The following is a 19,553-nucleotide window of genomic DNA, read 5'->3' on the forward strand; positions in this document are numbered from 1 at the left end:
TACGATCGATTCATTATTGTCATTCAACCATGTTTCTGTCAGAAACATAACATCGATATTATGCTCAGTGATGAAATCATTAATTAATAGAGCTTTAGCACAGAGAGATCTGGTATTTAAAAGAGCTAGTTTAAGTGACTTGGAGGCCAAGAGTTCTTCAGTCTGGGGTTCCTTTAGGCAAGGGAACAGTCTGATGTTTGAATTAAAACAGCTGTATTTTATATTTATGTTTCTTGTAAATTTTCTAGTAGTGATCCGGACAGGTAATGTCCTGTTCTGCAGTGCCGGGGGGCCAGACACATTCTGGAGTAAGACGGGTGTAAAGCTAAAATCTGGACCCCGGCCTCAGACCTCAGAAACGCAGAGTGATGGATCCTCTGGGAAGTTAGAGTCAGGTGGCTTAAATGAAGTGAGGTCTGCTATGTGAGCGCTAAGGAGAGACGTCCCAAGTAAAACCTGTTGATTCATTCCATCTGTAAATTTAAGAAACTCCTGTCCAGAAGACATTTCTTCATGTGTATCTTGTGAATCCTGTGAATGAGTTTGTATGACCTGACTCTATCTTAAAAGGTGTTAGCTAGTTTTATGCAGTTAAACCAATATAGACACGTCATATCTGGACAGAATTATTATGTCTACTAATCAAACATTATAGGAACCTGCTTGGGATTTGTGAAACCGTTATTCTACTTGTGAAAACTCGTGAAATTAGATTTAAAAACTTTTTTTTTTTCCATTAGTAAAATATTTTTTTAATTGACTAAAAAGTTATTCTAAAGCAATGAAAACATACACCTTATGTGCTCTTTTTTTAATGTATTTGTTTAATGTTATTGTGACGCGTTGTCTCCATGTTTGTAGCCCCTTGGCGGTTGTCATTATATCACATATGTACTGTTTTGTATTCGGTGTCTCAATAAAGATATAAAAAAAACTATAGTATATGGGGTTACATACTAATGTACAGTAGGTGGCGGTATGCACCTATGAAGTTGTTTGCCATCCGCCAAGAAGAAGAAAAGCAACAAGCAGGTAAACAAACATTTGTTCGAGGAGACCTTGGGTTGGTTTTTAGTTTGATAAGCATTCTTACTGATGTATTTATGATCTATAACAATAGTTAAAAGATACAGAAAAGGCTGAAGAAATGAAGGTATGATTTGTAGGTGCTGACACTTTCAGGTAAGGAACCGCTGGCTGTTGAATGAGCTGAATGGTTTGTTTTTTGCTAGTTAAAGTGGCAACTGACGTCACAAGACAAGCTGTTTAAGGTCGGTGTTTGAGTTCAGCAGAGGTTCAAATGAACTGGCAAGAATCTGTTCGCGATACGGAGGTCTCCCATTTTCAAAATACCGTCTGATCAAAATAGTGTCAGATAAAAATGACTCTAAAAATCAACAAACCACTTGCAAAACGTCGTTGTTGTACCTATTAAAATGACCTGAGTCCTGGACTGCTAGCGCTGAACCGAGGCAAAGTTCAACTCTTCTAGATCAATCTGTAAGGTTACGTTTGGTTTTGGTGTCATTTTTGACGCTGAAGTTATTCATAATAGTTTGAATATATTGCGCTTCATTTAATGATTTTTCACTACTTTAAAATCTGCGATCAGTTTTAAAGCCAGCCCCCAGAAGAGGGGGGCCCAATGGAGACCAATGGAGTCTAACTGTCAGGCAATGTGGACCAAGCTCTGACACTGGTTACAGCCTGTATTAAAAGACCTGGTACCCCATACTCCTGGAGTACCCCCCCACTCTCAACCAAGTCCACAAAGCACATGTAAACTCCCATTGACCCTCTAGGACCCTGCTGTGGGTGCAGAGCTGGTCCAGTATTCCACAGTCAGGATGGAAACCTGTAAAACTGTTCAGCCAATTCTTCTACAAATTCTGCAGAAGAATTCCAATTCTGCAGAATTTGCATCCAACAATTATGTGAAAATAAATTCTTCATTTACTTTCTTGCATTTGTTTCGTATATGTTTACGCTAGCCTTCCTAAAATGACATATTAATAATTGTAAAAGATTTGGCCAGTATTTTGCAATTATTTGTGGTCAAATTAAGTCAAATTCTAACTGCAGTTTTTGTTTCCTGGTGTAGGATCCTAAAGAAGCTAAGCCTATGAAACACAGTTCTCAGTCAGACATTGGCACCAGTTGATTTAAAATCTGGTTGATTTTGAACACTGACTTCTGTTAAATCTTGAGACTCTTGTGGATGTTGTTTCAGGTATTTGACAGATGCAGATAAAACTGAGTCAGGACTCATGACCTGGTCACAAGTCCATCTGTGCCCATCAGTGATGTCTGTGAGCGCCCTGCTGCGATGCACCTCTAGGTAATACTTAGCATGGTTCTAGATTCTCTCCAGGAAATCAGCTTTGTTTCAAAATCCAGACTCTGGGAATCTGTCAGTATCTTATTTTAAAGGACTCCCTGCATGTATCAGTGAAACATACGATGCATATATCGGTCAGGTGACTTGCCATGTCCATATGTGTAGTATAAATACAAAATATGCAGCTAGGTATAACCAAGCTGGTCAGGTGGTCATTCCATTATGACCACCTGGATAATAATGTGTTCATCTGTCCTTCTGCTGCTAGTTGACCTGTTGAGAAATGGACTCCATTAGATTCCTGAAGATATGCTATTCTTTGTGCCATCTTGATGTTAGCATGATGTTAAAGGTGTAATATGGAACTTTAAAAAAACAAAACAATTTTTTTTTTACATATTTGTTAAACTGTTCATTATTTTGTGACAGTATGAGACAGATAATCATGTCCCTATGGTCCTGCTGTCATTTGCAGAAATAGATAACTCTGTCAGAAACAATCAATCAGGGACAGGAGTCGGGTGTTAGTGCTGTCAATCATGCCAGTGTATCTGCTGCCCACAATTTCCCCCTTGCTTTCTGCTATGCTACAGCTAGTTCACCACAATGGAACCTGTCATGAATGCTAAAGCTAGTTAGCATGGCCACCGATGACAGTTTTCCAGTATTGGTAAGTTGTTTCTTTGCCATTAGTACACTGAGCAGGTAGTATGCAAAGCTAAATTACTCCTCCTGGTTCTGATTGGTTGTTTTTGATCGAGGGTTTCGGGGGGCTTTTCTGGAGACACAAAGGATGGCACAGGGAGGAGGTGGATGAGCTCTTTTTTTAACTGTCATACTACACTATCACAACATGGTAACAGTTTGAACAAATTTGTAAAAAAAAAAAAAAAAAAGTTTTATAAAAGTTAAATACCCCAGATTTGACTTCTTTAGTCATTTGAGCTAAAGTAGTTAATCTGTGTGATCAGGGCGTATAGCCAGCCTTTGCTCCTCACATGCATCACTGAGCTTTGTACATAAAAATTTGCTTTGGACCCACCTGTAATTTAAGGTCCATTGAAACAATTCCCATATTATGCCCTAAATCTATGGTCAACATTAACTTCTATATACATACCGCTTTATATTCTAGATTCTAGAATAAACTAAAACTTACATTTAATGTGTTCTCCTTTAGACTTTATCTAACCAGGATAAAAAAATTTGAGATCAAAGATCTCCTTTGCAAGTGTCCTGACAATCATGCAGCTATAACTGTTGTTTACAAAACCAGTACAATATCAATAACATTTAATTTAAAGTATGTAAAGAAGATATGTGTGTATCAAGCATGTCCTGCTTGATGATTGTATCTAAGCCACACATCTTCTGGATTTGATCTTTGTAAGTTTCTTCTTTACAGATGATGCCAAACCACAGTCTGCAAATGCATTTGTTTTACCTTTAGTATGTGCAACACTGCAATCTCTGTTGTAGATAGTGTTTAATAGCTTCTTAGCACACCCCGCTTTTATTTTATTCTAAGATTTCAAATATCTCTGTCTGGATGGCCTGAAGCCTTCTCTGATTGCTTGTGTCTGGTTGAAAGAAAAGTTGTTGAATCACTATCTTAATGGAATGTGCCAACCAGTAAGCCTTATAAATCCCTACATTTCAGTTTGCCAACATTTTGAAATCATAAATCTTCTGTCAAATAAGAATTCAGCAAGTCCATATTGAGTCAAATCAATTCTGTAATGAAAAAAGAAGATTCTCTATGCTTTGAGTTTCCCTTACATTTAGACTTGAGGCTTTGTAGTCGGGTGTGAGTCTGGTACAGGACATTGGTGGGATCGAGGGTCCGGTAATGCTGGGTCTAAGCAGCACCACAGGAGCCATTCTCAGCCTGCTCAGAATAGGGGGACTCAACTGGTCCAGGGCCCGGCAGTTGGAGCCTGTTGCTCTGTCCCTGTCTCTGGAAAAAAAAAAAAAACTCGTTCTGTATGCCCCCAGGTCCTCCAACTTTTAAAATACACTTGAGTCAAATGAATTATTTTCAGCTTGCTGTCAAGTTCTACAGCAGATGAACCTGAAGAGTCATGTTTCTGAATCCTTTTAAAACTGCTTCAACACACCTGAAACAAACGAAGGGCTCATTATTGGGCCTCTGCAAAACCTGAAGACATGGTGAGGTGGAAGTGAAGCCATTTGATTCCAGTGCTTTGGAGCAGGAAGTCGTCTAATAATTGAAAATTGTGGGGATAGGGTTCCTGATTTAAAGTAAGCATTCAAGCAGAAAAAAAGCTCGAACTATGAGTCACTACGTCATGTGTTCACTTATCAGCATTGTGGATGCACAATGCTGATTAAAATCAACTAGATTTTATTTCTGTATAAGGAGGCAGACTAAGCAGCACCCTTGAACTGAATATCCATGTCTTTTCTTGTTTCAGGTCACAGAGGCAGCAGGCGATGGCTTTTCTAGTCCAGCAGAGAGCTCTGTCAGCTGCAGAGGCTGTCAACGCTCTCAGACCATTTTATTTTGCTGTTCATCCAGACTTCTTTGGTCAATTCCCCAGAGAACGGGCAAGTTCTCTTCAAATTAGTGTACTTAAAAAAGATGAAGAATGTGTTGATTGGTAAATCTATTAATTTAGAAGTCCCAATCCTAAACAGATTGAACATTAACTTAATAACAAATAAAATATTAACATGTTTTATCCATCCATCCATCCATCCATCTTCTTCCGCTTATCCGAGGTCGGGTCGCGGGGGTAGCAGCTTCAGAAGGGAGGCCCAGACTTCCCTCTCCCAGGGCAACTTCTTCTAGCTCTTCCGGGGGAATCCCAAGGCGTTCCCAGGCCAGCCGAGAGACATAGTCCCTCCAGCGTGTCCTGGGTCTTCCCCTGGGCCTCCTCCCGGTGGGACGTGCCTGGAACACCTCACCGGGGAGGCGTCCAGGAGGCATCCTGACCAGATGCCCGAGCCACCTCAACTGGCTCCTCTCGATGTGAAGGAGCAGCGGCTCTACTCTGAGTCCCTCCCGGATGACTGAGCTTCTCACCCTATCTCTAAGGGAGAGCCCAGCCACCCTACGGAGAAAACCCATTTCGGCCGCTTGTATCCGCGATCTCGTTTTTTCGGTCATGACCCAAAGCTCATGACCATAGATAAGGGTGGGAACGTAGATCGACCGGTAAATCGAGAGCCTCGCTTTATGGCTCAGCTCTCTCTTTACCACGACGGACCGGTACAGCGCCCGCTTGACGGCAGACGCTGCGCCAATCCGCCTGTCGACCTCCCGCTCCCTTCTTCCCCCATTCGTGAACAAGATCCCGAGATACTTGAACTCCTCCACCTGGGGCAGGACACCCCCCCTGACCCGGAGAAGGCACTCTACCCTTTTCCGGCTCAAGACCATGGCCTCGGATTTGGAGGCACTGATCCCATCCCGGCCGCTTCACACTCGGCTGCGAACCGCTCCAGCGAGAGCTGCAGATCACAACCTGATGAAGCCAGAAGGACCACATTGTCTGCAAAAAGCAGAGATGAGATCCTAAGGCCACCAAATCAGATCCCCTCAACACCTTGGCTGCGCCTAGAAATTCTGTCCATGAAAGTGATGAACAGAATCGGTGACAAAGGGCAGCCCTGGCGGAGTCCAACTCTCACCGGAAACGAGCCCGACTTACTGCCGGCAATGCGGACCAGACTCTGACACCGGTCATACAGGGACCTGACAGCCCGTATCAAAGGGCCCGGTACCCCATACTCCCGGAGAACCCCCCACAGGGCTCCCCGAGGGACACGGTCGAACGCCTTCTCCAAGTTCACAAAACACATGTAGACTGGTTGGGCAAACTCCCATGCACCCTCCAGGACCCTGCTGAGGGTGTAGAGCTGGTCCAGTGTTCCACGACCAGGACGAAAACCACACTGCTCTTCCTGAATCCGAGGTTCGACTATCCGACGGACCCTCCTCTCCAGGACCCCTGAATAGACCTTGCCAGGGAGTCTTAAGAGTGTGACCCCTCTATAATTAGAGCACACCCTCCGGTCCCCCTTTTTGAACAGGGGGACCACCACCCCAGTCTGCCAATCCAGGGGAACTGCCCCCGATGTCCATGCAATATTGCAGAGTCGCGTCAGCCAACACAACCCTACAACATCCAGAGCCTTAAGGAACTCCGGGCGGATCTCATCCACCCCCGGAGCCTTGCCACCGAGGAGCTTCTCAACCACCTCGGCAACCTCGTCCCCAGAGATTGGAGAGCCCAACCCAGAGTCCCCAGGCTCAGCTTCCTCAATGGAAGGCATGTTGGTGGGATTGAGGAGGTCTTCGAAGTACTCTGCCCACCGGCCCACAACGTCCCGAGTAGAGGTCAGCAGCACACCATCCCCACTATAAACAGTGTTGGTGCCGTACTGCTTCCCCCTCCTGAGTCGCCGGATGGTGGACCAGAATCGCCTCGAAGCCGTACGGAAGTCTTTCTCCATGGCCTCTCCAAACTCCTCCCACGCCCGAGTTTTTGCCTCAGCAACCACCCGAGCCACATGCCGCTTCGCCTGCCGGTACCTATCAGCTGCTTCCGGAGTCCCACAGGCCAAAAAGGCCCGGTAGGACTCTTTCTTCAGCCTGACGGCAACCCTCACCGAAGGTGTCCACCAACGGGTTCGAGGGTTGCCGCCGCGACAGGCACCGACAACCTTGCGGCCACAGCTCCGATCGGCCGCCTCGACAATCTAGGCACGGAACACGGTCCACTCAGACTCCATGTCCCCCACCACCCCCGGGACGTGTTCGAAGTTTTGCCGGAGATGGGAGTTAAAGCTCCGTCTCACAGGGGATTCTGCCAGATGTTCCCAGCAGACCCTCACAACACGTTTGGGCCTGCCAGGTCTGACCGGCTTCCTCCCCCACTTGTTTTATAATCTTGTTTATTGCTTATTCAAGCTATACATTATTTAACAGCAGAGACCACAACATTCAAGATAAACAAAATGTATTTGTAAAATCTCACCACTAAACACTTAAAGCTCATTCTTGTTATTTCAGTTTCACATCATAGTTCTGTCATAAATTTGCCATAACAAACCCCTCTCTACTGATCGCTTTGCAACTTTCATTATGTAAACATCCCATGGGACTGTAGGCCTGTGTGTGTGTGTGTGTGTGTGTGTGCACTTATTGACACCTCAGTTCTGCAACAAATTCTGAGTGTTTAAGTCTGGATGTCTACAGTTTCTGTAGGGATGTACACTGTCTATAGCAAATCATATTTTGATATCTTGCTGTAACTAAAATTGTTGAACTGCGTTTTTTGTCCAGGAAGTGAATGAAAATTCTTTGAAGCAATTAAATGGCTACATGGAAAATTTACAGAAGCCTGACTTAAAGTTAGTTCGGCCAATAAAGCTCACCTTTTATATCAGGGACACTAAGGAGAGCAGTGAGAAGCAGCACGGCTTTGTCTCTTCAGGTACTGTTTACATTCATTTTACTGTGGACACTGAAAATGCTACATTTTAATTGATTTCAAACTTTTACAGGTTTCCGGTCTGTGAGTTTCATTCTACACACAAATGATATTTTGAGTACCGTGATGAACGTGCTGACATCCTGCAGCTTGCCTGTGGAGCACATAGAGAGACATGAAAAAAGCTTTGGGACATGGAAAACTGGGCCTGACGGAGGAGAATCTTTTCATAGACCCATAAAATGGGATAAAAGCTACTATACCTTCACTGGGTTCAGAGATCCTGAGCAGGAGCTGCAGCAGACCAAGAGAATGGAACCTACACTCCAGTTAGTAACACTGAGTGTATATCCAGTATATCAGTATAGTCTGTCAGACATATGTTTATAAGAAAAACATTGAAGTGCCTTTCGAGGTTCTGTTTCTGTAAAAAAAAAAAAAAATATATATATATATATATATATATACAGTATATACTGTATATGGTGTATATATTTGAATTAATGTTTTTTGTAAACCTGTTTTCTTGTTTTTCCTATTTTTGGCAGTGGTTGGCTGAGAAACAGCGAACCTGAGGCAACAAAGAAACACAATGCTAGTCTTCCACGGAGAGAAGAGCTGAGCAGACTGAAGAAGGAACTGTGTGAAAAGTTTCTTTTGGCAGATATCAGGTAAGCTTCTTCTGCGCCCTCTAACGCTGACTATACAGTTTTACTGAAAATGTCCAGTTATTCTCCAGCCATCTGCCAATCAGTGTAGAAAAATAATATCAGAAATAATAAGCCTGCAGAAGACTTAAAAAGTACATAAATCACTATTACAGTTCCACTATTTTTGTGAAGTAAAGAAAATCAGTCATTTTCAACTCTTTTTTATCTTTATTGTTACATTTACCCAATACAATTCAATGGAAAACAAAACAAAAAAAATATCATGAGAAACATAAAAAATGAGACAAGATGGATAACCTGGTTCTATAACAGCACAGTTCATATATGGTCCTTTCAGCTGGTTATCGAAGTTCAATTTAATTTTATGTAAGCGTTCTTTTTATTTTGGTAGGAGACTTAGGTTGACACTTTGCTAACTCAACTGAGTTATTGTGCAGAGTTATGGGGCAACATCTTCAAAATTTCACTGCAAAAATGAGCAATAAGAGTAATCAATAAGGCTGATTATTTAGTTCATACAAAAGCACTATTCATGAACTCTAATCTGTAGACCAGCAGGTAGGCTAGCAGTTACTGTATGTGACTAGACTATTGGACATTTATGCTTTAAATGATTCCATCAACAGTTTAGTTTTTATGTTGAGTTGCATAGGTAACATAAAAGATGGATGTTTGTAATGCTTCAGAATGACATGATTTCTTACATTACAACACCCTGCTGTGTCACTTTCACATAATGGTGAAGATGAACTAGCAAAAAGCTGATTAGTCTTAAGATGGACTAGTGATATTATTGTTGTGTTTAGGTGGCAGCGCAGCTGGGGAGTGGCTCATAAGTGCTCTCAGCTTCAGAGTCTGACCCGACTGTCTCACCAGAACCCAGAGGACCTGATCAATCTACAAGGTAATGTGTCAATGGGGTCGTCATTTATAAATATATGCCAAGGCCGCAGTATGTAACTTTTATTAAAAAATATTTTTTACAGATTTGCTAAAACTATCATCATGTCATGACAGTAATCTAAGAAAAAATCAAGCTCCTATTATTGCCGTCTGAAGAAATGCACTGCACTGCTCTTGGTCAAAAACAACCAGTCAGAGATAGGAGGGGGGTCTTCCAATAGTCAGTCATGCTAATGTACATGCGTGCTTAATGGTGTGGAAACAACTTACTGTTCCAGGGAAACCGTTTATCCTTAGTTAGCATGGCCCACCATGCTAACTAGCTTTAACATTCCTTGCTGGCTCCATTGTGGTGAACCAGCTGCAGCGTAGCAGAAGCAAGGGGGAAATTATGAGCAGCAGCTACACAGGCTTGATTGACATTGCTAAGATCCACCTCCTGTCTCTGGTTGTTTCTGACAAAATAGTCTATTTCTGCAAATAGGGCAACAAACGCTCAACTAACTTTATCAAGGATTGCAGTATTTCCACATTATGCATCCATGAAATTCTCCCATGTTGTATTTACCAGACCCTTTTGAAATCCCTCAAACATGAGAATTCCCATTGTGGGCATATTAGTATTTTAAAAAATAGGAGTAGATTGTAGTGATTGTGTGTTCATTTGATGTCCAACATAATTACTAGTATTAAGCAGAACAATGAAATAAATTAGAAAATAAAGCTGTTGTGTAGTATGGCTAGGATCATTTAAATGTTGTCCCACCTCCCCACCAGGCCATACTGTTGTGTTCGCTGACCAGTCGGACATGAATGCTTCTGGAGACGTCATGCTGGGAACCATGGATGTTCACCATCAGTGGACCAAAGTAATACAGCTGGAGTTATGTTCCTTCTTCAACTTAATTTTCTTTAACACTTCCCTGCATTTGCTTCCAGTTATTCCAGCAGCTGCCCAGCTATCGGAGTCTCCAACAGCAAACAGACTGGTTGAAGGAAAGAATCAGTTGCCTTCTGGGTGGATCCCAAGTAATCCACCTGGGACCAGTCCAGCCTATCGCTGAGCACTACAGCACGCTAAATGCTTTTCACAAGAGCCTGATGTCCCGACGCCTGCACCTTCATCCCAGGAGCCTGCATGGCCTTACCATGGTGCTGGACAAGTATGTACTATGGGGTTCCATGACTTCAGATTTTTAAAGTCAAGCTCAACATGATGAAAGTGAAGTTGACTTCGACTAGTTGTGTGATGTCATAGAAACACAGGAGAGAAACCTCACAGCAACTAAGAGGCTTTACAGCAGATACTGACAAATCACTGCTTAGACACTTAGAAACGTTGGGTTACTTAACGTAATCCCTGGTTCTTTTTCTAACTTTGCTCAGTGTTTCACTATGAAAATCGCCTCAGCTTGACCCAACTGCGGAAGCTCCAAGCCCCGGTGCCCACTGTAGGCAAGTAGGACTGACAGACTGTGTGTGTAACTCAACTACTCTCTTAGCAGTAGTTAAAGCTAAGAGCAGTGTAGTTTTCAATGTAAGAAGTTTCATACCAGTACCCTCCAAAGGCTCAAAGGGATGATGGCAAAGGGCCTCCAGTACCAGAGTGAGGTCCCATAATGGCATGAAAAGCCATGCCATTATAGAGGTGGGCAGCTTACGTCGTGTCCTCCTCATGAAACTGCACACCAAGAGGTGCTGCCCCATAGGTTTATCACCAAATCCCACATGATAAGCTGAGATTGCAGCTAAATAAACCTTAATAGTTGAAAAGGCTTTGCCCTTTTCCAACAAGCTCTGTAGAAAGCAGAGAACCTCCACCACCGAACACCGAAAAGGAATAGCCTGTCTCTCCACACACCACTCCTCAAAAACTCGCCATTTACCACTGTAAAGTGAGCGAGTTGAAGGAGCCCTTGAATTCCGGATGGTGTTGATGACCTCTGGAGGGAGACCTGTTGCATTTAGGTTCCACCTTTCACGGGCCAGGCCCAGAGAGCCAGACGATTTGGATGTCTATGATAAATCTCCCCCTGAGCTTGAGACAGAAGGTCCCTGCGAATGGGAAGGGGCCATGGTTGTGCTGACAGAACTTGGATTAGGGCTTCGATGGCCACCAGAATTAAGGACAGGCCCTGTTCCCTCACTCTGACCAAAGTTGGGGATATCAGACTCAGAGGCAGGAATGCATAGTGCAACACACTTGGCCATGAGTGAGCCAGCGCATCCACGCCCAGTGGTGCGTCTTGGTCCAACAGGGAGAAAAACAGTGGGCAATGAGCGTTTTCCCATGAACTGAAGAGATCTACGGCAGCCCATCCGTATCTCTGCCAGATCTGCTCCACCACTTGAGGGCGCAGCTTCCACTCTCCGTAAAGGGGGTTGCCTCTGGATAACAGATTGGCCCCTCTGTTCAGAGGGCGCCCGCTTCTTTTTCCCTTCCCCGGGGTAAGATGGACGGTTTTCTGCAGCGGCTGCTGCAAAAGAATGCTTACCCCATGGCTTTGGGTTCTCAGATTTATTTTGCTGAGGAGGTTGTGTGACAGGCCTTCTTGGAGCCCTAGGTAAACCCTGCCGTCCTCTCACTGCAGCAGCTGCAAAGCCAGGTATTGGTGCTGGTGGGGGAGTTTGACTAGGTTTACGAGGCAAACAAAGGTTGAAAGCCTCTCCCTCCTGTTTTCGGAGGGTACTTATTTCCCTCATTTTCTCCAGGGAGGGGCCAAATAGACCTTTTGATGGGTCATAGGTCGAATCCACAATTTCAGCCTTTTGGGTGTCACTTAGGCCTGACAGGTTTAGCCATAAGGCCCTCTCCCCTGAGACTACCAGTCCCATGACACGACCACAACCTTGAACGGCACCTCTAGAGGAGCGTAGGATAAGATCCTTCACCACACATATTTCATCCCAAAGGGTGGGGTTTGGTGTCCCCGAGTCCAGTTGACGACCCATCTCCTCCAAGATTTCATCCTGATAGGCTGACAACAGTGTAACTGCATTAAGCGAGCACACTGATTGTCCAGCATATTTGTACATTCGCTGGTAAATAGATGAAGTGAGGCGATCTATTTTACCTGGAAGTGAGATGCTTGAAGATGCTGACACAGATCTGCGGTTAGGGTGAAGATGGTAAGCCACTGAAGGCTCCACTGTTGGGGGTTTGGCCAGCCCCAACTTACCAATGCCCTGTATCTCCAGCTTAGAGAAGCCCTTAGTGGGGAGCTGGCTCTTGAATGGACTAGACCAGAAACGGCTCATTTCTCTCATGCAAGCTGGAACAGCTGGTAAAAGCTGTTTTGTTGATGGCAAGACCAGGCACCAGGCAGTCTCTTCCCATCATATAAGTCGCTTTCTGTACTGCCTGCATCCTGGGCTGCTGACCAGGGGATATTCAGCTTTAAAGCAGCCCGTCTGCACACATCATACTGGTCACTGTCCCCAGGGGAGGCGATTTCCGCTCCCCTGGGTGGCCTGGACAGTTGAGCCGGGAAGACGTCATCTTCCTCTTCTTCCATGTCTTCCAGATTGAGGAGGTCAGAGTTTGTGTCACCCTCCGTTTCCTCCAAGCCCGTTTTGAGTTCCCCGCTCCCCATGAGACCCTCAAACAGAGGGGGCATGGGCGATGTCTCTTCCTCCATCATGTCCGTCCAGCTCTTAGAGGCTCGCGGTCGATGGTTTTCACCTGCCGCAACAGCTGAAGGTGATGAGAGGAACAGGTCCTGCCTGTTAGCTACAGCTACTCTAAGCCGCCTTTCCAGGATTTTTTCTGGCATCGACGAGCAGTGCTGGCACCCCTGAGGGTTAGCCAGTGACGCCTGAGCGTGTTTAGCGCCCATACAAGCGATGCACATAGGGTGTGGGTCCCTGCCCGAAATAGAGGCCCCGCATGACGCTGGGAACGGGCGGGATACAGCCTCTTTAACCGTCGGTTCCAACTGTTTGGTGGGGGTGGGAGCTGTAGATATGCCGAAAGCTTATTATAGCTCGTCTTAACACGTTAGCTATAAAGCTTAAGATAAAGTCCACTCGCCGCGACACGTTAGCTGAACTTTACCAACTGTTTATGCTAGCGATGTACCGCTATGCAGCCACCAAGCCCGCCTTTACGTGTTAGCTTAGCCAACACAAACATTAGTTACTCCGTTAATTAAAACAGAGTAGCTATAAAAGCAGCCCGCCTTTACACGATAGCTGCTTCAAAGGCCTGTATAACTGAAAAAAGGCTTCTTTCAAAGCACTTACCCAGCACAGTCCAGGCCTGTCCTGGTACTGCGTTCAGCAGTGTCTTCCTTTATGGAATGCCTACGAACGGTTAAGCAGAGCCAAGCTAGCCTGAATATGCTGAGGAAGCTTTGCTGTAGTTCTTCACACTGGAAGAAAGCGAGAATGAGTTGAGAGGGGTAGGTTGGCCGTGATATTGGATGGTGGGTGGAGCCACGGTCAGGGCTCAACCTGTCTGTCACGGATAGACGTGATGCCATTGGAGCTTCCGTAGTTGGGTCACGCAGAGGCGATTCCCATAGTGAAACACCGAGCAAAGTTAGAAAAAGAATCTGTTTTATGGAAGAAAAACATATTACAAATAAGTCACATTGAAAACAATAAGAAAAATTCCAGTTAATCTGCAAAACTGAATGAAAAGTACGGGAAGAAGTGTGAAGTCTTCTTCAGTGGAAGATCCACTTCTTCCACTGAAGAAGTGGATCAGAGCTCCACTTCTTCAGTGGAGCTGTGATCTGGTATGAAAAGTTGTAGTAAGTCAGGTCCAACTTTCTTTTTTCCAAACACCAACTGGTACTGATAATCAGGTATATGCTCATCGTTGCACCTTGGGGTCAAATTACTATCTTTAGGGAGATGCATGTTGGAACATTATAAACAAAATGTATCATAAACTGATCACATTTAATATAGGGAACCTACCTGGATTGGGTTCCCTAATTTCTGGTAAAAAAAAGTACTGAGATTTGAACGAAGCGCTTGTTTCAAAAAGCTTTCTGGTTTCTGTTTTTGACAGTGATCGCTCTACACCTAGTCTCCATGAGATGGGGCACTTCATTATCCCCATCAACTGTGACCCTCTCAAGCTCCAGCTGTTCCTCCAGAGCCAGGCCCCTGAGGCCAGAAGTCGCACCCTGCAAAGACATCAGTAAGATTGGGAGGCATCCTATGATACCTCCCTCATAGTTACTTCACTAAGATAATGAGTGTGCCCAAATTTGTTCTTCATTTGAACATCATTTAACCTTTTAAGTGATGTGAGGACAGCGATGTCCACATGGAACCATTGTCTGATGTGTGTGTGCTTAGGGTGACAGTTTCAAATGTCTTTGTTATAACAACCTGACATTAAACAAGAATCAGGTTGCAGACAAGCCAGCAGCAAAGGGGCTGTGTGGTTGGGACATACCACTCATGTAAAAAGGGGAGGTGGGCCACTTCACTGCTTGGAGTGACTTGTATGTTGTCATTATCATGCCAAAAGTCTAGAGTAAATGAGACCCCACGTAAAGGAAATTGAAACCCAGTGCAAGCATATATAGCGCACGCGTAGAATTGCTCAGCAAGTGGAATATAGATGTGCAAGACATCAGAACGCACATATGCAGGTCTCTGTGTTCACATGCAAAGATTTTCTCTGCTCACTTGCTTGCTGGCTCCGGCTTCTGCTCGCTCACGGTTAGTGTTTTTGGCCATCGGTGGGTGGATCCAGCTAGTCTTCTATTACTACATATGATTAGCTACATTCCTTGTCCTCTGTGATTGGTAGTCTTACCAGGAAGACGAGGAAGAGGAAGAGGAAGATGAAGAGGGGGATTTGCTGAGTTAGGACAGCAGCGTTGCAGACCAACAGGAGGCAAGTTGCACAAGTCTTGAATGAATAGTATTCTTGGTGAAACAGATTATTTCTATAGCTTGATATTCAGTTAAAATTTATTAGCATGGCTAACGCTACCTGCCAGCAGCTTATAGTTGTAAACCTGAGGTTAGCTGACACTAGCTGACCAGCTTTTGTTGTATGTCTGTATAACTGGCCCAATAAGAAATCCCCTGTGGGTGCGTGCCATGTTAAGGAGGAGCATTTTTATAGAATGACATGCTGCTAAATAATCTAACACAATGTTAACAACACTCTTACAGTTTTCTTAAGATGGTTCGTCTTCATTAGCAAGGGTACTGTGCTTGAGGTAAGAGTTAATATTAATGACTCTGTTATTAAAGCATTTGAAAGTGCAATTAAACTTATTGACATCCTTATTAATAGTCCTACTTGTTTCACTTTAGTTGAGGTAAGAATCAATATTAATGACTGTGTTGTTAAAGCTTTTGACAGTGAATAACACTTAATGACATTTATAACTAGTCCAATGTGTTCCAATGTGTAAGGGAAAATATTAATGACACGATTATGGTCTCAACCCAGATAGCAAGCGATGATAATTCAATGTTGAATTATGGTCAAAAACATACCGAGCTCTTCCTCCCCCCATTTTGGCCTCTCCGACCACATCTCCATCCTGCTGGTGCCAGCATATCGTTTGCTGATGAGATGTATAAGGCCAATGAAGAAGACAGTCACTGTGTGGCCCAGGGATGCAGCCTTTGTGCTCCAGGACTGTTTTCAGAGAACAGATTGGCAAGCCTTCAGAGAGGCGAATATATAAGAAGAAGAGGTGGACCTGGAGGAATACGCCTCCTCTGTTCTGGGCTTCATCTCTAAGTGTCCTGATAACGTCACCACCACCTGGACAGTAAGGTGTTATGTGAACCAGAAACCCTGGCTGAATGCTGAGGTGAGAGCTCTGCTGACAGCTAGGGACGCTGCGTTAGGAAAGAACTGACTGCAGGCCTTGTGAGGGCCAAAGCCACATACTCCCAGAAAATTCAAAGCCACTTCACCACCAACGACCCCCAGCGGATGTGGAAGGGCATCAAGAACATGACAGACTAAAACATCAGGGATGCACAATGCCCAAGGGACCGCTCACTGTCAGATGCACTCAATAAGTTCTACACCTTCTTTAAGGTTCCTAACACCACCCTCAGCACCAGACTTATACCACCACCTGGTAACACACCTGTCTATGTGACCACAGCAGATGTGAGGAGGTTCCTCCAGGAAATCAACCCCCATAAGGCTGCAGGCCCCAACAACATCCCAGGGCGGGTACTGAGGGACTGTGCACTACAGCTGTTTGAGGTGTTGGCAGACATCTTCAACACATCCATGTCACTGGCGGTCTTCACCTGCTTAAAGACTATTGTCCTTGTCCCCAAGTGCTCCACAGTGACAGGCCTGATTGACTACCAACATATAGCCTTAACATCGGTAGTCAGGAAGTGCTACGAGAGGATAGTCATCAAGGACTCCATTGATGTCACTGTGAATTTCATCAGAATTTCGTAACACAAACAAGCAAAGGTGGTATGACAATAAAATTTTTGGATCCCTGAATCCTTGAATTATGTGTTGACATAAAAACATCTACAGGTTATGGCTTCATTATCATGCCAAAAGTCGAGAGAGTAAATGAAGACAGTGCGCATAATTGCACCACAAGCGGAATGGAGAAGTGTGAGCTCGTAATGGTGTGTTCACACCAAACGCGTTACTCGTTTCAAAAACGTGTCCAACACTTCAAGTTTGATGCGTGTGCAGACATTTCGACATTTTGCTCTACACCTAGCGTTTTGTGTCGGACTCCTCTGGTTTACATTCAGAGTGTATGTGGAGGCGCGTCGGATCCATCCAGTCTTCTATCACTACTGTACACATGATTGGCTACATTCCCTGTTCCTCTGAGATTGGCCATCTAAATTCCAGCCTTGCAGCAACGACTGAGTTTTCCTGATGAAAGTCTTCCTCGTGATTTTGAATGTTTATACTTGACCAGACAAATTAAGAGCTCAGCTCCAAGTTGATATTTCTGTGCTACATATTTTGTATTTAGAAATATTAAGTTGAATTGAAATATACTTTATTGATCCCACAAGGGAAATGAAATGTTGTAACTCAGTTTTCTTCAAGGCTGAAATCAACAGCATCAGAACCAGGGACATAAAAAGGCTCAGTAGCCTGATAAAGAAAGCTGGTTCTGTTCTGGGGACGACTATGGAACTTCTTGGGATCACAATGCAAGGAAGGATTCTTTATAAAATCAAGAAAATTATGGACAACTCTGTCCATTCTCTTTATGAAACTGCTATTCAGTAGCAGAGTGTCTTCAGTCAGAGGCTTCTTCAGATTCGTTGTAATACAGACTGTTACAGATCTTTCCTGGCTACTGCCATCACAAACTGTTAACAAAATGTTCATTAAGTAATGAACATTTAATTTCCCTTTGGGACCAATAAAGTATTCTTGGGCTGAATTGTTACCTTTCAGTGTTAAACTATATCTAATGAATTTGACTGCAGTAGAAGCATTTGGCTTCGATACACACCCACATCTAGAACAAACTTTAGAAAACTGCAAAACAGTCAAATCACTGAGTTCCTTTAGATCAAGGAACTCAAAAACCCACTTGAAACATTTCAAATGGAACACTAACCAATGATTTAGATGATGGCAATTGAAAAAAATGAAATGTTTACTGGTTTCTCAAATTATTGATTATATGATGTTTTTACGACTTTTTATTTCTGTGTTTTTATGATGTAAAGCACTTTGAACTGCCTTGTTGCTGAAATGTGACAGACATACAGACAGATGATGGCAATCAATTGGACAGAGTGTACACACAGTGCATATCTTTTGATCTATATACCTTGCAATCCAAAGGACAAAGTAATGTAATTTAATCTGACTGAGATATTAAGAATTACAAAAAGCAGGACGTCCCATTTTGAACAGGCCGGGTGCCCTAAGGGTTAAACTGTACCATCCTGTTGATCTATCTTTGTCCACCATTATTACAAGAACAAATTTGTCCTTTTTGACCTGCAATGATTCCTGAGAGAAGGTGATGCAGTAGACCACAAATCTGGAGAAAGGAAACAGCCTTCACATGAGGCAGCCCCTCAATCTGGACTCATCAGGTTTCTGAACTCACCTTAGACCTTAGACCCATGTGCTGGAAGAGCACACACATGTTTATCAATGTTGTCACTGATTCATCTTCCTCTCTGTGTATTTTGTAAAGGTTGCAGGTGGAAGAGGAGGCAGTGGTGCAGCTCTGTGTCCAGAGGCTGTCTCTGAGGGGCCTCTCCAAGGAGCCCAGCTTGAGCTCCAGTCACATGATTCTCTGCTGCAGGAGGCTCATAGAGCAGCACCCCCCACTGCTGCAGGGACTGCATGTCTGTGTCTCCCACTTTTACTCTGTCATGCAGGACGGCGACCTATGTGTCCCCTGGGACTGGAAGAGCTGAGACAATCCTTCAGAATTTATATATATATATATACAGTCGTGTTTTATGGCTACTGTGGATTCACCTCCGAGAAATGTTTTGCATTCACAATCTATAAATAAGAGATAAATGTAAAACTAGAAAACACAGCAAACCACAGAAACTGTATGTTTAAGTTAAGAATGTGGAAAACAACAATAAAACACGGTTGTTCTATCGCATGAACAAACCCTGTTCAAGTGTAAACCAGCAGGACTCATCCTTCAAGAACATACACATCTCTTCATATGACGCTTCAATTCCTAAAATACAATGGTGAGGAGGAAAGCTACTTCAGATACAATAAAATAAGTGACTCAGGTGTGCTAATAATTGCTGATTTGAATACAACTGAAACAGTACTGCAGGTTTTCTGTCTAAGTGGTATGCTAGAAAGTAAGATTAGCTATTAAAATTGAAGTTTAGATTGAAGCTAAAGAGGCAGCTGGAGAGACTGAACCTGAACAAGGCTGCAGGTCCAGACGGTGTCAGCCCCAGAGTCCTAAAGGCCTGAAGCTGCAGAGCAGCTCTGTGGGATTCTGCAGGATCTCTTCAACTTTAGCCTGACCCAAGACAAGGTCCCACTATTATGGAAGATGTTCTTCCTGGTTCCGGTACCAAAGAAAACTCACTCATCAGTCACCAATGACTATAAACCTGTTGCCCTGACAACCAACATCATGAAGGCAAAGAAGAAACTCCTGCTGGCCCGTCTGACTAAGCAGACAAAGACATATCAAGACCCCCTGCAGGTTGCTTATCGCCGTGGATCTGGAGTTGATGATGCCATCATAC

General features: G+C 44.0%; 1 protein-coding gene across 4 annotated transcripts; it reads left to right on the forward strand.

The window, feature by feature from the left end:
• The first annotated feature begins 976 nt into the window (after positions 1-976).
• On the forward strand, positions 977-18,953 carry tcaim (T cell activation inhibitor, mitochondrial). Of its 4 annotated transcripts, XM_032558187.1 has the most exons (12): positions 1,039-1,182; positions 2,231-2,338; positions 4,774-4,906; positions 7,650-7,800; positions 7,871-8,126; positions 8,346-8,468; positions 9,275-9,372; positions 10,149-10,240; positions 10,311-10,534; positions 14,389-14,520; positions 15,142-15,228; positions 18,515-18,680. In XM_032558187.1, the coding sequence occupies exons 2-11, from the start codon at positions 2,268-2,270 to the stop codon at positions 15,194-15,196; spliced, it is 1,335 nt and encodes a 444-aa protein (XP_032414078.1). In that variant the 5' UTR covers positions 1,039-1,182; positions 2,231-2,267; the 3' UTR covers positions 15,197-15,228; positions 18,515-18,680. The 4 variants fall into 4 exon arrangements, with proteins under 4 accessions (XP_032414076.1, XP_032414078.1, XP_032414075.1 ...); XM_032558185.1 differs by lacking the exons at positions 1,039-1,182; positions 15,142-15,228 and adding an exon at positions 977-1,032 and having other exon boundaries at positions 18,515-18,953; XM_032558184.1 differs by lacking the exon at positions 15,142-15,228 and having other exon boundaries at positions 18,515-18,953.
• The last annotated feature ends 600 nt before the right edge of the window (positions 18,954-19,553 follow it).

This window comes from Xiphophorus hellerii, chromosome 3 (genome assembly GCF_003331165.1).
Source record: "Xiphophorus hellerii strain 12219 chromosome 3, Xiphophorus_hellerii-4.1, whole genome shotgun sequence".
NCBI lineage: Eukaryota > Metazoa > Chordata > Actinopteri > Cyprinodontiformes > Poeciliidae > Xiphophorus > Xiphophorus hellerii.